Source organism: Bubalus kerabau, chromosome 12 (genome assembly GCF_029407905.1).
Source record: "Bubalus kerabau isolate K-KA32 ecotype Philippines breed swamp buffalo chromosome 12, PCC_UOA_SB_1v2, whole genome shotgun sequence".
NCBI lineage: Eukaryota > Metazoa > Chordata > Mammalia > Artiodactyla > Bovidae > Bubalus > Bubalus kerabau.
Window position 1 is genome coordinate 34,746,612 of NC_073635.1, and position 14,600 is coordinate 34,761,211.

The following is a 14,600-nucleotide window of genomic DNA, read 5'->3' on the forward strand; positions in this document are numbered from 1 at the left end:
GGTAGTCCTCACCGTGAACTTGGGAGCTTGCTGCTGCAGACTTACTCACTGAGAGAGAAAGGTGGGGGCCGGGGAGGAGGTGGGAGAACCAGGAAGGCCGTATGCAGCTCGTTCCTTGGCGGTGCCCCTCCTGAAGTCTTCCAAGGCCTTTCAACCCCAGGTTTAGAGTGGGGTGCGGGAGCGGGGTTCAGAGGCTGGCATTTTGCTGAATGTCAGGATCACGGCCAGGAAGCCCAAGTGCAGACGCAGACCTACCTAGCACACCTGGTTAGACCCACCAACCCCCAACTTCAGAGACCATAGGAAGGTTTTCCTCTCTTTGGCCTAAGGCCTGCCTTGGCAAACCCTTGGAATTGACAAAGCAAACTTCCATCCTCACTGGGAAACCCCATTCTCACCCGCAGGAATGCGATTTAGCCTAGTGACCCAGATAAGGCCAGCCAGTCAGTCACACCTTGTACAGAATCCACACCCTTCCCAAAGATGCAGTGATCCAGTCTCGTCCAGCTACAGTTTTGTTTATACTTTCGGTTTTTAGACAGTTACACGATTGGGCATTTATTTATTTATTTAAATTGGAGGCTAATTACAATATTGTAGTGGTTTTTGCCATACATTGACATGAATCAGCCATGGGTGTACATGTGGGTATTTAAATGAAGCCAGAGCTCCACTCTGCTGAAGCATCTTCCTGCATCTTCTCCTGGAAAGACGCTGAGGATGCCAGGTCCCCGGGGAGGGACAGGCTTCTTTTGACATGTGCACATGGGGGTTGGGAAGAACAGAGAGAGGGTCTTGTGTTCAGGACTGATGGGCAGTGGGGGAGGACCTTCATCTTTGAAACTAGAACCCACCGTTGAATCTTGGGTGCATAGGAAATGTTATAAATTATGGTTAAATTCACTATATTATCAGCTAAATGTGGTTTGCTGGACAGAGTCTATGAGAAAATAGATCACCTGTAAGTAACTCTTGGGCTTCCCTGGTGGCTCGGACGGTGAAGAATCTGCCTGCAATGCGGGAGACCTGGATTCGATCCCTGGGTTGGGAAGATCCCCTGGAGGAGGAAATAATAACCTACTCTAGTATTCTTGCCTGGAGATGTCCATGGATGGCAGGTCCATGTGGTTGCAAAGAGTCGTTAGAACACAACCTGTTCATAAGGTGAGGGACTGGAGTTTGAGCTCCCAGTTAGAGTCTCGATTTCAGCAAGGCTCTGGGAAAGATGTTGGAATGAACGAGAGAAGAAAAGGACCTTACAGGGATGGGGAGCGGAGAGTGAGATGGACAAGCTCAGCGAAAGGCAGTGCTGACCGTTGGCCAGTGCACGGCCAGCCTCACAGCTGACGACGGTCTGGCTCAGTGGGCCCCTCTTCCAGTCAGTCACTGGCTGGATGCAGAGGACACAGTTCAGTAAGACCTGGTTTCTGCCTCTCAACTTCGACAGAGTGTCGTGGAACGAGCAGACAGGGACCAGAGCTGCAGAGTAGCGTGGCGAGGGCTGAAACGGTGGTGCACATGGGGTTCCCCTGAGGACTAGGGGGCGTCTGAGTTGGGAGGAAGGAGACCGTGCCTCCCAAGAAAGAACTGATTTGAGTTAAAGATAGTTAGGCAGAGCGCATGTCTGTTAGGAAAGGAGAAGCATCTTCAGGTATTCCAAAAAGAGAAGCTAATAGAAGGATCCTCTTACTCGGCTGAGAAATGAGAGAAGCCAGAAGAGCTCAGGCAGACAGTAGCGGGAAGGTGCTGCCTCCCAAGGCTGGAGGGAAATGGGGGGCCACCTGGCCCCTCTGTATAGGACTGAGGCCCTGGGAAGGGGGCTCAGACAGGCGGGGACCCCAGCAAGAGTGGGAGCTAAGGAGGGGGTGCTGAACAAGTCTTGGCTGAGACCTGAGCAGAGGGGAAACCCTGCCTCTCCCTTTACCCCCCACTCAGTGTCTCCCAAGGGCCCACCCACTGGCCAACATGGCCGGAAGCCATTGGTCAGGAGAGCATGGGGACCGTGGTTTCCCAACACAGACAAGAATGGCTGCGAATGGCTCCGAGAGCCAGCAAGGAAGTGGCCGAGAGCATCACAGCATGAGGAGGGGTCGCTGTGAGTGTCAACATTCGTAGAGGGAAGGTGTGGCGGGCTGGGCTGAGACGCGACTCTTTCTGAGGTCCAGGGGCAGCCAGGGACACTCGATGCAGTGGTGCCTGTCCGTTTGCACACAGGAAGTACACTGTGGCCGGAGGGGGGAGTGAGTCAGACCGTAGGACGGGAGACTGGTCAGGGTAGCTAGCCATCCCGGTGGAGGTATTGGAGCTGGGGCAAGGCCAGGACTGTTGAAACGCTCCAAACTTCAGGCCAAACCAGAGAGATGGGAAGGGAAAGGAAGAGGGCTGGGATGACCCTGGGGTTTGGCCAGCATGCGGCAGTGCTGGGGCTGGAGCTGGGTTCCCTGCTGCCAGGGCTGCCGCTTCACTGTCATGGCTGCACGGCGGGTCCTGGTCTCTGTGCTGTGCTGTGACTCAGGACTCTGTGCACTCACCCCTGAGCATCCAGATTTCTGGGTTGTCTTCCAGTGTCGCCTTTTCTATAATTTACCCTAATGTGTTACAAAAACCTCCTTATTTGTACGTGAGCCTGTTATATGTTCCTGAATTTCAAATTCGAGTACAAATTCTTATTTAAAAATTACTGATCATGGTTGTTTTCAGAGAATTCTCATTACGAATGAAAAGAAATGTTCCCTTCTGAAGTTCATACGGTCCAGAATCCAGCTGGTAGACAATGGATTTCACAATATTCCCATCTAAAATTCTTTCTTGTAGCTCTCTTCATAAATATCTCTGGCTGAGCTCCCGTAATTTACAAGACTGGCTACAAAACCACTGATTGAATTGCAGCCCTTGTTACTGAATAGAGGTCAAAGTATTAGTTCTAAATAATGCAAGTTGGTATGTTACTCGGAAATTCCAGGAAAAGCTTTTTTCCGTGATTTTCAGTTTCGTTCCAAGCAACAGACAACAATCACGTTGTTCATAGAATACTAAGTCACTGGTCTTTTAAGAAGCGTGTTGCCCCAATTAGAAACTCAGATACACATGTGTTTTACTGGATCCTGAAACTTACATAAAGCTTTAAGCGCACGCTTTTTAGTGTTGTAAAAATTTGAACATATTCTTGTTGGAATAACATGGTGGTATGTAATGATGAGTTGTTGGTACAGATATTATAGTAAGGCAGGATGACGGATACAAAATTCACATCCATATAAACTTGAATAATTGTGCAAATCACAGTTCTTACTCCCAGAGTTAAGCAGTCTTGTTCTGAAGGCAGCCACATGAACCTGTTCAAATAATAAATATAAATATATGGCATTAGAATACGCTTTGGTAAAGCCATTTGGTGAGCTGCCTGGGCTTCCCGGGTGGCTCAGTGGTAGAGAACCTGCCTGCCAATGTAGGAGGCGAGCCTGGCGGCCTACAGTCCATGGGGTCACAAAGAGTTGGACACGACTGAGCGACCGAACAACAGCAACTGGAACCCATAGAGTAAGGGGTTTAATTCACCTTAGGGAATTCGCAATGGCTTCTCAAAGGCGACACCTGCAGATACTCTTACAGTGTTAGACCAAGGAAGGTTTAGGCTTTTCTAAAGCTGTTTTTACCGAGTTTCCACTATTATATCGAGCCATCCTTCCAACCATATTGTTCTTAATGTAGGGTCAACTGTCATCTTGGCTTGCAAAGAACTTTACGGTTTCACCTCAGAGAGTCCCACAGGCTGGAGGACCCCCCCATCTGTGGGCCAACGGACAGCTTCCTCTACCTGTGCTAGACCACCCCCTAGAACGGGCCATTGCCATGTCACCACCTTGAGTTTATCATGGATCCTGCCCATCTCCCAGAGGCCAACAGAGATACACACACATGTCCACATCTCTTATTTTCTAGATGGTGCTGAAGCACGGATGACAGAAATGGCTTTACTCAAGATTCAGGTGACAGTTTAGATCTAGACCTGGCCCCTGGTTCTCTATGGAACATTCTCAAACCACCCAACATGAAAGCAAGGCTTCCTTGCACCCCTCGAGCCCTTAGGATCAGTTTCACCCCGGGTCCTTGGTTACAGAAGGTCTCATAGCGCCCTCTGGCTGTGGTGTCAAGACACTGTCTTCATCCAGCCAGAGTACAAGGGTCCGGGATACTGTCTGCTCTTCTGCAGCTCGTAACAGGACCTTTGTTATTACCTACTGTGCGGTCAGTGCCTATGAATGGACATGGAAATAGGCATAAGCTGTCTGCTTCATTTCAAGATTGTGAGAAGCAGCAACAGCCACAATGCCTGTCCCTACCAGAATAGGTGAGTAGGCGATGCTGGGTGTTAGGTTCATTCTGCGGCTGGTGTTAGATTTTGAATCCAACCTTGGTGCCGGGGTGAGTCAGGATGTTGCTGATACGGTTGATTCAGATGCAGCCCCCGGCTCTTCAGGCCCCTCACCTTTCTGAACAGTAGACCTCAGAAGGCATCTTCTGATGAAGGGAGCTGGGTAAGTGGACCTCAGAGAGGCTCCCGGGTCTGCATCTGTGGAGCCTCCCTGGCCCCAGATGGAATCAACTCTTTAACTATGATTCTCCCTGGGAATCCCCCTCAGTGGGCACAAGCTAGGGGCAAAAGAAGACAAACCTGTCAGAATCTGGAGTGGAGGAGCAGAGGAGATCTCTGCATAAGGTAGGATTTTTTTCTGCATGTTAGAGGATTTTGCCAGATTGGGACCCTACCTCAAGGTCTGTATACTTACCTTGCTCCTTCTCTTCTATCTTTAATGTTGTCTTCAGAATATTTTTGCAACCCTGGACTATACAGTCCATGGAATTCTCCAGGCCAGAATACTGGAGTGGGTAGCTTTTCCCTTCTCCAGCGGATCTTTCCAACCCAGGGCTTGAACCCAGGTTTCCCACATTGTAGGCAGATTCTGTACCAGCTGAGCCAAAAGGGAAGCCCCTCAGAATATCCGTCTTGACTTGTGTCATGAAGACTTCCAGGACCTGACTTAAGTCAGGGTTATCTGGACAATGACTGCAGCCATAAAATCAAGACGCTTGCTCCTTGGAAGAAAAGTTACGACAAACCAAGATAACATTTTAAAAAGCAGAAACATCACTTTGCCGACAAAGGCTCATATAGTCAAGGCTACGGTTTTTCCAGTGGTCATATACGGATGTGAGAGCTGGACCATAAAGAAAGCTGAGCACCAAAGAAGATGCTTTTGAACTGTGGTATTGGAGAGGACTCTGAGAGTCCCTTGGACTGCAAGGAGATCCAACCAGTCCATCCTAAAGGAGATCAGTCCTGAATATTCATTGGAAGGACTGATGCTGAAGCTGAAACTGCAATACTTTGGCCGCCTGATGCGAAGAACCGACTCATTGGAAAATGACTCATTGGAAAAGACCCTGATGCTGGGAAAGATTGAGGGTGGGAGGAGAAGGGGACGATAGAGGATGAAGTGGTTGGATGGCATCACTGACTCAATGGACATGAGTTTGAGTAAGCTCTGGGAGATGGTGAAGGACAGGGAAGCCTGGCATGCTGCAGTCTATGAGATTGCAAAGAGTTGGACACGACTGAGTGAGTGAACAACAGCAACAATTGACGGACCATTCTCGGATCTCAGGGCTGGCTCTGGGATGGGCAAGCTTTGGGCCTGGGTTGTGACAGAATGTGAGGGAGGTGCTTAGGGTTGTCTGCGCCTCTTAAGTCATCCTGGAAAGAGAGCCACTTACTTCTGCACAGGCTGCCACTGGCTCTGTCCCAGGAGTAAGCTCCAGGAGATGGTGAAGGACAGGGAAGCCTGGGTGCTGCAGTCCATGGGGTCGCCAAGAGTCGGACACAACTGAGCGACTGAACGATGTCTTGGAGCATTGAGCTTGGAGTTGGATGCCTGTGTTCAAATCCTAGTTTGAAGCAGTGGAGAAGAGCATAGCCTTTGGGGTAGGAGAGCTGTGGGACCCTCAGGTGACTTCCCTAACCTGCCCAGGCGTCCATCTGATGGTGCATAAAACAGGGATAGTCCTGTTGGCCTCGTAGGGTTGCCAGTGCCATCTTGTTTCTGAAGCGCCTCGTGCTGGGGTCTGACATGCATGCACCTGGTAAACGATGATGAGCACCCTCCCTGATTCCATCTCTGATCCTTCACTGAGAGCAGGGGAGCCATGCTCCCTTGCCGGGAAGGCCGGGCTGACCTGATGGGCAGAGGCCATGGAGCTGCACGTTCACTGGGGGAGAGCACAGACACTGTGCGGTGGGCTTCTGGGCCGAGGGAGGAAGGACGAATGTGCACTATTGGTTTCATATGAATTTGTGTCCGGATTTCTCATAGTTCAGTACTACCCTCAACTCTCTGGGGTCCCCCAGCCAGTTAGCATCTTTGGTCCGAGGCCCCTCTAATGTGGTTTCCTTCCCAGAGCCTGACCTCAGGTCAAGTCAGCTTGGTCCCTCCTGCTCTGGTGGCCCCCGGGGGTGTTTTGCATCTTTGTCTTTAGAGTTTGGGGTATTTTGTAGACAATACGCAGCTCATTGTCTTGACATCACAACTCCTTGCTTGACGCCTCCTGTGTACTTAGCACTCGCCTCCTATGAGCTGTGTTAAATTGAACCTGGTTCAAATTTCTCTGTGATATTTTGGAATATTGTTGGAGTGTGTGTGTGTGAGAGAGAGATAATTGATGATGTCTTCTGTTTTGAATAACACAATCTCGAACCATGCCTTGGCTTTTTCATTCTAGCAGTTTTTCAAAAGTTTTCTTGAAACAAGTGCGGGTGGATTTCAGAGTTTACCATCATAAGGAATGCACAACCCATAGGCAAAATTTGCATTCTTCCCTTTTCATTTATGAATTACAGGAAAAAACATTTTATTAATAGTAATTGAATAGTAATTGCAAAGAGTTTTTATGTGATCGGCAGGCCTGGTTTTCTGTTAGCAACTCCTAAACAAAATAGCTAAGCCTCCGCTGATGGAGGTTCTTCTTGGCATGACGGGGCTAACTCCCTGCTTTGTTTCTGCTGCAGGCGGTGACTGCGGAGCCCAATGTGCACGGCGGGCGGGAAGGCCAGGCCGGAGGCCCCCAGGAAGAAGGCCTGCACGTGGGGCCGGGGGACATCGAGGCGCGCGTGGGTCTGAGCCGCTCTGACCTGCGCCCGCGGGCCCCCGGCCCCGAGAACATGACCACGGCGCAGAACGGCCACGGGCGTGGACCTGCGGTACCTGGTTCCATCTCTGACCCCAAGGACCCCGGCATGGGGACCCACCCGGCGTGCCGCAACGGCGGCTGCAGCGGCGGCGGCGCAGGCGCCCGGGAGGCGCGGCTCAGCCCGGCCCGCATCCTGCGCCTCTTCTCTGCCGGCCCTGGCAGGACGCGCGCCGACCGCGAGCGGCCCCGGCCCGCCGGCCTCGTGGGCAGCTCGTCCACGTGGAACGCCCTGGCCTCCTTCCGGAAAATGGGCTCTTTCAAAAAACTCAAGTCCTCGGTCCTCCAGGGCATTCAGAACCGGGAGGGGTGGGATACGGCGAAGGAGGGAACCTCGGACCGCGATCTGGGCAAGTCCGTCCCCAACGGCGAGGCGGCCGGGGCCCTTGCGGGCAGGTGTGCCCCTGGGCCCGGCTTTGCCTCCGACGGCTCGGACCCCGAGGAACCGGAAGACGGCTTCGCGCGTAATGCCCTCCGGTCGCGGAGCCTCCGACGTGCCTACGGCCTGGGGCGCATCCGCCTCCTCGACCCGGAGCCCCCCGGGCCGGCGGCGTGCGAGGCGCCGGAGCCCCCAGCGCGCGAGCCCGAGCGGAACGGTGTCTGCCGGCGCAGCAAGAGCACCGACAGCCTGACCTTCCTCGGGAAAAGCTCCTTCCGAAGGAAGTCCGCCTCGCACTTGGCCGAGCTGCGGGCCGCGCAGGAGGGCCGGGGCCCCCGCAGGACGCTGAGCGGCTCGTCGGCTGACTCCGACGGCTCGAGCGGGGCCCCCACGAGGCCCAGGCGCTGGAGGAGCCCGCTGCGGGTGCCGGACCTGGCTCGCGTGCTCCGGCTCGCAGGGGGTGGCACGGCCGGCCGGACTGGGGACTCCGGGAATGCAGCGTCCGGGCCGCGGCCGCTCAGCCGGCTGCACGATGACTATTCACGCCGCGCGGCTGCTGCCCCCGAGGGGTGCGGACGGGGGCCTGCGGAGCCCCGAGACCAGGGCCAGGTGGGTGCAGGAGGACCGCCCAGGGCAGCGGTCCCAGAAGGTGCCGCTCCTCGCGCCCAGGGCTCTCCGTCCAGCCCACTGGCCCGGGAGATGTTGGACAGAGACTCCGACGAACCGGGACCTGGCGACCGGTTTCCCTCGGAGCCTGAGCATCCTCTAGGGCCTCTGAGGCCCACCACGCCCAAGCCCCCCAGCCCTCGGAGCCCCGATGCAGCGAGTGCCAAGTGTCCCAGCAGTGTCAGCGCGCTGTCCCTGAGCTCAGCGGACAGCGAGGAAAGGGCCGAGGGGCCCGCGCAGAGGGAGCAAGGTCTCGGGTCCTCCCAGGAGGCCTTGCCAGCCACCTGTCACCAGGGCAGGGAGGACAGCGGCGCCAGCAGCCACGCTCAGCCCAGCCATGGGGGGGCGGACGGTCCAGAAGACAAGACAGAAGAGGTAAGGATCCTTGGTGGCCTGCCAAGCATGACAGGTGCCTGTTAGCACCACCCTCCTCCCCCTGAGATGGGCACAGGTGGTCCCTTCACCTGCCTGGAGGTAGTGCTCTGAGCTGTGTTGCCCTCAGGAGTCTTCTTGTAAGGTTGCTGTTTCTCAGGTTAAGAAGTGACCTCTCTCTTTGTTGTGAAATGTACCGCTGTTGTGTGAAGCTGCTGGAGGTGGCATTTATACCACACAGTTCCTCCAGGAGAGATGAGCCCAGCTCTGAGCTAGATTTGGGGGAAAAGTTGAAGGCATCTCTCTTGTACTCCATGCAGCTAATTGGGGCTCTCAAAATTCTAATCTTTGAGACATGATTATTATTATGACTTTCCTTCTCCTTCTGCTTTAAACTGTTTCCATGCCCTTTCCAACAGAGTTCGTGTGAATGAGATTCTTTGTTAAGAGACCATTACATGTTCTAAATCGGCTTCATTTCCCAAGAGTGAATTAGAAACGTGCACTGTTATACCTGTCAACCCTGAGTGATGATAGCTCAGAGAAACTTTTATGATGGTTATTGTACTTATTTTTAGAGTAGAACACAAGCACCTCATGAATCAAATTCACTAATAACTGTCAAGGCTCCGGGAGCAATGTTCTTTTCATTTCCTGTCAAGGATCCAGGCAGCCTTACTGTGTAATTTCTACTCTATAAATGCATTCAGTAACGTTCCCTTACAGAGCTGAGAGCAGAAGAGATGCATGCTTCTGTCTGTATTGCAAAGGATTCTTCCCATAAGCTCCTAGACTGTGTGGTTTTTGTTTAGTTACTCAGTTGTGTCCAACTCTTTGCGACCCCATGGACTGTAGCCCACCAGGCTCCTCTGTTCATGGGAGTCTCCAGGCAAAAATACTGGAGTGGGCTGACATTTCCTTCTCCGAAGGATCTTCCCTATCCAGGAATTGAACCTGTGCCTCCTGTATTGGCAGGCAGATTCTTTACCACTGAGCCACCAGGGAAGCTAGACTATATCACAGGTATAAATTGTGCCAGCAGCGATTCCTTCCCGTTGGCCCCCAAAGAGGACCTCAGTTTTGCCTTCATGCCTGCAGAGAGCATGATGATGCAGCAAACTCGGAAGCCAGGGCAGCCTCTGAACTATTTTGTAACCTCTGCATTATAGGGAGCCTTAGAAAGGGGGCCTACCACAGATCACTTTCAGGAGATCTAAGTCCACCTCACCCATCCCTGGGTAGCCAGAGAGTGAGACTGCCTCACTTTTTCTGGATCCAGGCTTGAATGGAGACCTCGGGGCCAATCTGTCTTCCAGAGGTCCTGTTTGTTGATGACCACTTGCTCATTTGCATATTCCTAAAAGGAGTCCGTGTAGCAGTTGTAAGGAAATGGGACTCAGTGCCAGCCAAGGGAAGAGTCCTGCCTCTGCTATGGGTTGTGTTATCCATCAAGGCCTGAGCCAGTCTGGGCTTCACTTCTGCTTGGATGATGAGATGACCAGTAATTCCTTACACCAAGCACCCCGTTCTGCCATACCGATAGTTTAGGACACCCCCCTCCTCCTCAAAAGAGGGATTTTCTGGGGTCAAGAGGGTTCTTTGTGTTAAAGGTGGGGACTTCATTTTCTGTTTAACAAAATTAGTAATAATTTTTAAAAAGCCATTAAAGTATTTTATTCCTGAGCACATATTAATTAAATATATTCAGGAGTTAGTTTCTGACTTATTTACTTCCCAGGGTAATTTTTGACCATTATACAATTTCACGTTTATATTTGCTGTTCTTAGTTTATGGCACTTAGTTTCTACCCACAAGGGATCACTGAAGAGAGAAAGCAGGACACAAGTAGTTAATAGTGCGTGCATGTGGATAATGCTACAGATTTTCTTTAAGATGTTTATTACATTTTTAGGTTGCATTCATTTCTGCAAAATTCTCATGTAACACGTCAAGCTTCCTCTTATACGTGCTTGTTAAAGTAAATGACGAACAGAGAAAAGACTGATTTTGCCCAATTTACGCTGTGTATGCTAGTAATCTTCAGCATATCTTCTCTGTTACTTGCAGAGAAGTACTTGTAAAATATAACATGAAACCTTCTCTTTTATTTTGTCATTTAGAAGCAAAGTACAAGCAAAATGAAGCAAACAAAACAAACCAGAGAGCACCTTGCTTTAAAATGCAGCAATTCCACTCTTTCTAGGTTAGAAGCAGTATTTGTCAATCTTATATAGCCACAATAAAACTAAGTATCAGCCTTTACTATATTTTAATGTACCCTGTGTTATTTTCTTAGTTTATTGACAGTATGGTTCCACTTGTGGGCTTCTCAGGTGGAGCTAGTAGTCAAGAACCTGCCTGCCAATGCAGGAGACACAAGAGATGTGGGTTCAATCCCTGGGTCCAGAAGATCCCCTGGAGGAGGGTATGGCAACCCACTCGAGTATTCTTGCCTGGAAAATCTCATGGACAGAGGAGCCTGGAGGGCTACAGTCCGTGGGGTCACCAAGAGTTGGACATGACTGAAGCAGCTTAGTACGTAGTATGTATGATTCCACTTACATGTTTAAAGCTAGCTTGAGCTATGGGTATTGTTGAATTTTAAAAGATTGAAAGCTGTACATTTTATGATATTTAACATGCTTATTATCATGCAGTTTTAAATAAAGGAGAATAACTTTTTAACTTAGAATCATTTAGAAATGAAAGTGACAATCTTTGAAAAACTGCCCACAGTGGAACAAGACTGTGTCCCAAGATCACGTCCACAGCGTTGTACTCCTGCCACCTAGTGGTAACGTTGTTGTAACAATGACGACCTGGGGAATGAAACTGAAATTGTTACTTGGTTGAAAAATGCGGCTGAGCGTTTATACCTGTTCCCTTATGAGGGAGCAGGCACAGGGTGTAGTGTGGTTGCTGGTGTCCCTGCAGAGTCACCCAGTAGCTCACTGGCTGAATTTGGGGCCCTGTCCTTGGTCCTGCAGAAAGGATGCCCTCGTTCCCGGTGGTGCTGAGTGTGCCACAGATGAACTCTTTCATGTGATGAGAATCCATTGTAACTCCTTTACGGGGAGCTTCAGGCTTTTAGTTTGCCATTTGAAAGATGCCCAGCATTGGGCAGACCCTTAAACACCTTAAGGGTAGAGCACGGGAGAGCTCCCTCTATCTTGGAGGTCTGTAAGAACCAAGGAAATTACGTGCTAAACGCTCGGCCCAGTGCCTCCCAGCAGCTGTCACGGTCTGCTGTTCACTCTCCTTTTGTGATTTCTCCATCCTAGATTGACCTGACTCCTTCAAACAGGGGTCAGGTAAGGTCAGTGTTTTCTAGAACTGATTTTGACACCCACCGTGTTACACCCTTATGGATCAAATTGTCGAGTCCCCCATCCGGACACTCAGATGTAGCTCTGAGGAACAGTGGGCGATGTTGGGGAGACAATCGACGACCTAAGATGTATCTAAGTCATAGTAGAATACGCCGAGTGAATTAAACCCCACAACAGGGGTAAAACCGTGATGCTGAGGGATTTCACAAGGGTTGTAGTTCTTACCCACGCACCAAATCCAGGCAGGCTTAATAGGGGTGATCAAATCTGGTTTGAAGAAGGTGAGATTTCTGCTGGTAGTTATGGAGTGGAAGTGGAGCAGTTCAGCGATCAGAGGCACAGAGGTTTTACGTGATTTCACAGAACAGGACACAACAGTTTGATTTGGTGTCGGGGAACCATCCCGGTCAAGCTGAAATCATTAGGTTCAGACTGTGGATTCTTGGATTCCACATAAAGAATGTGTATGTTACTTGATAAGCATTGAGGGATCAGCGATGTCTTTGAATAGAGAAGGGCCAAGCTCAGAACTGTTTGTTTGAGAAGTTAATCCATTGTCTCTAAAAAAGAGAACTGGGAAGAAAGATGACCAGAGAGAAAGCTATTGGAATTTATTGCCGCAGAGATCTCAGAGGTAACAGGGCTCTGAAGCGTTGGGAGGAGATCCAGGACATGAGGAAGGACAGAGAGTGAAACAACAGACGCAATGACAAAGACCCAGCGTGGCCAAACATAACCAAACACATAAATATTCTTTCAAAAGATACCACAGTGCCTGAAATACACTCATAGTACCTTAAGATTGCTTAGCTTAATATCTTTATTATTAATATCATTAGCATATATTGTTTTATATTTTAAACATATATGGTTTTAATATTAGTATCATTAGCATATAGCATTTATATGTATTATACATTAGAAATAAAATTTTGTTTTATTTTGTCATATTATTTACCATATAATTAAAACTATAGTATTATTTAGTATTGATATTATTACTACTAATAACAAAGCATAAATGTTAGCTGTTATCAGATTCATTGTTAGTTAAAATTGCCACCTTCAGTCAGGCTCTTCAGTACATACCAGTTAAACTCTGCAAATCACTTTCCACCTTCCAGCCAGAGTTTCTCTGAGTCTGGAATGGGTCCAGCCAGGCTCTACATCTACAGTAAGGGCACAGACCCAGGCTGCACAGTAAGGGTACAGACCCAGGCTGTACAGTAAGGGCCCAGCCAGGCTGCACAGTAAGGGCACAGCGCCTCAGCTGGAGCTCGTGCCTCAGAGCTGTGACCTGGACCTGGAAAAGGGCCCGCAGGGGAATAGCTCAGGCACTGAGGGTAGACACCTGCTGTCTCAGCCAGGCTTGTCGCGGTCCTGATGTCCTGTAGGTTAGGTTTGGGCGTTTTTCTTCCAGCTCTGTCGAGCTAACTCCTGGTTCAGGAAGGAGAAGCGTTAACTCCTGAAAGAGTTAAGCATGACTTATAACCCTGGTGTTTCCACTGGACTCTGTTATTAACTGGACATGAACCTCTGTAGAGTACAAACACCAGTTCCCAGAAATGGCTTTAAAACCTTTCAAGCCAGAAGGAACGGTGGTATAAAGCATTTGGTCTAAAATATGTTGACCGTCAATGGCTACTCCCCCTTTGAGGGGTGGGGGTGGTGGCTGGAATTTTACCAGCTCACATTGGAACTCTTAAAATGTCATTGACTCATCCAACTAAAATATGCATAGCAACCTCTGTTTATCTGATTTGTTCAGTTAATAAAGGTCCTTCTCAGCCGCCCTCTCAAGGTCAGCATTCTGGGGTTTGCTTTAGACACGAAAACTGAGGCCTGGAGAGGGTACCGTCCCCTCCCAAGCCCCGTGGCTGGGCCTGGAGCTGGGCCTCCAGGGGGATCGGAGCCTGGGGAGCCTCTGCTGGGACCCGCATACAAACACATTCTGACCATTTCTGGTTTCCCAGTCTTTGGTGCAATCCTTTCATCTTCCTTATCTGTAAAACAGAATTTAAAGTATCCACTGCATGGCTTTTAGGATTAAATGAGATGGAATCAGTGAAGGCCAGTTTTGAGATGCTGGCGTCATCGCCGTCTGCACGCTTCCTCACCGTTTTCTCTTGTCCCCACATCCCGCATTCTTGCCATGGAGTGTGGACCACCTCCTACCTCCGCGGGTCCTTGCCCAGAGCAGAGTCCTTCCTCTTGATTTTCTGGGTGGAGTTGGCAGCTTGGGGTGGGCCGGGCCAATCACTGAGGACCTTCATTCCATCCCTCTCCTGGCAGTTTGGGTGCGTCACTCGATGGCACAGGAGAGGAAGCTGTGTGGACTGTGGTGGGCCTGTGGCTCAGAGGCCAGAGCCCCGCTGTGTCCGGAAGGTCAGAGCCTCGGGTGTGGTGGGCAGCCCTTGGACACAGTGTGTGACTGATCCACTCCCTGATATACGACATAAAAGTGTCACTTACAGCATGGTTCCACTGCACATCTGGATTTGTTCTTTCTGAGGCATAAATTATTCATCTGAAATACTTATACTGCAAGTTTTGAATTAAGCACACTGGAAATCTTTGGCAGCATCCACGTTAGATTCTCTGGAAACACCAG

At 50.3% G+C, this 14,600-nt stretch overlaps 1 protein-coding gene across 1 annotated transcript in view; it reads left to right on the forward strand.

Moving 5' to 3' along the window:
• The window catches only part of SPATA13 (spermatogenesis associated 13), a 107,672-nt gene that overhangs the window by 39,225 nt on the left and 53,847 nt on the right, over positions 1 to 14,600 (forward strand). Inside the window, exon 2 of the mRNA XM_055542532.1 lies at positions 7,064 to 8,662. Within this exon, the coding sequence (XP_055398507.1) occupies positions 7,217 to 8,662 (1,446 nt within the window). The 5' untranslated portion in view covers positions 7,064 to 7,216. The remainder of the gene's footprint in view (positions 1 to 7,063; positions 8,663 to 14,600) is intronic.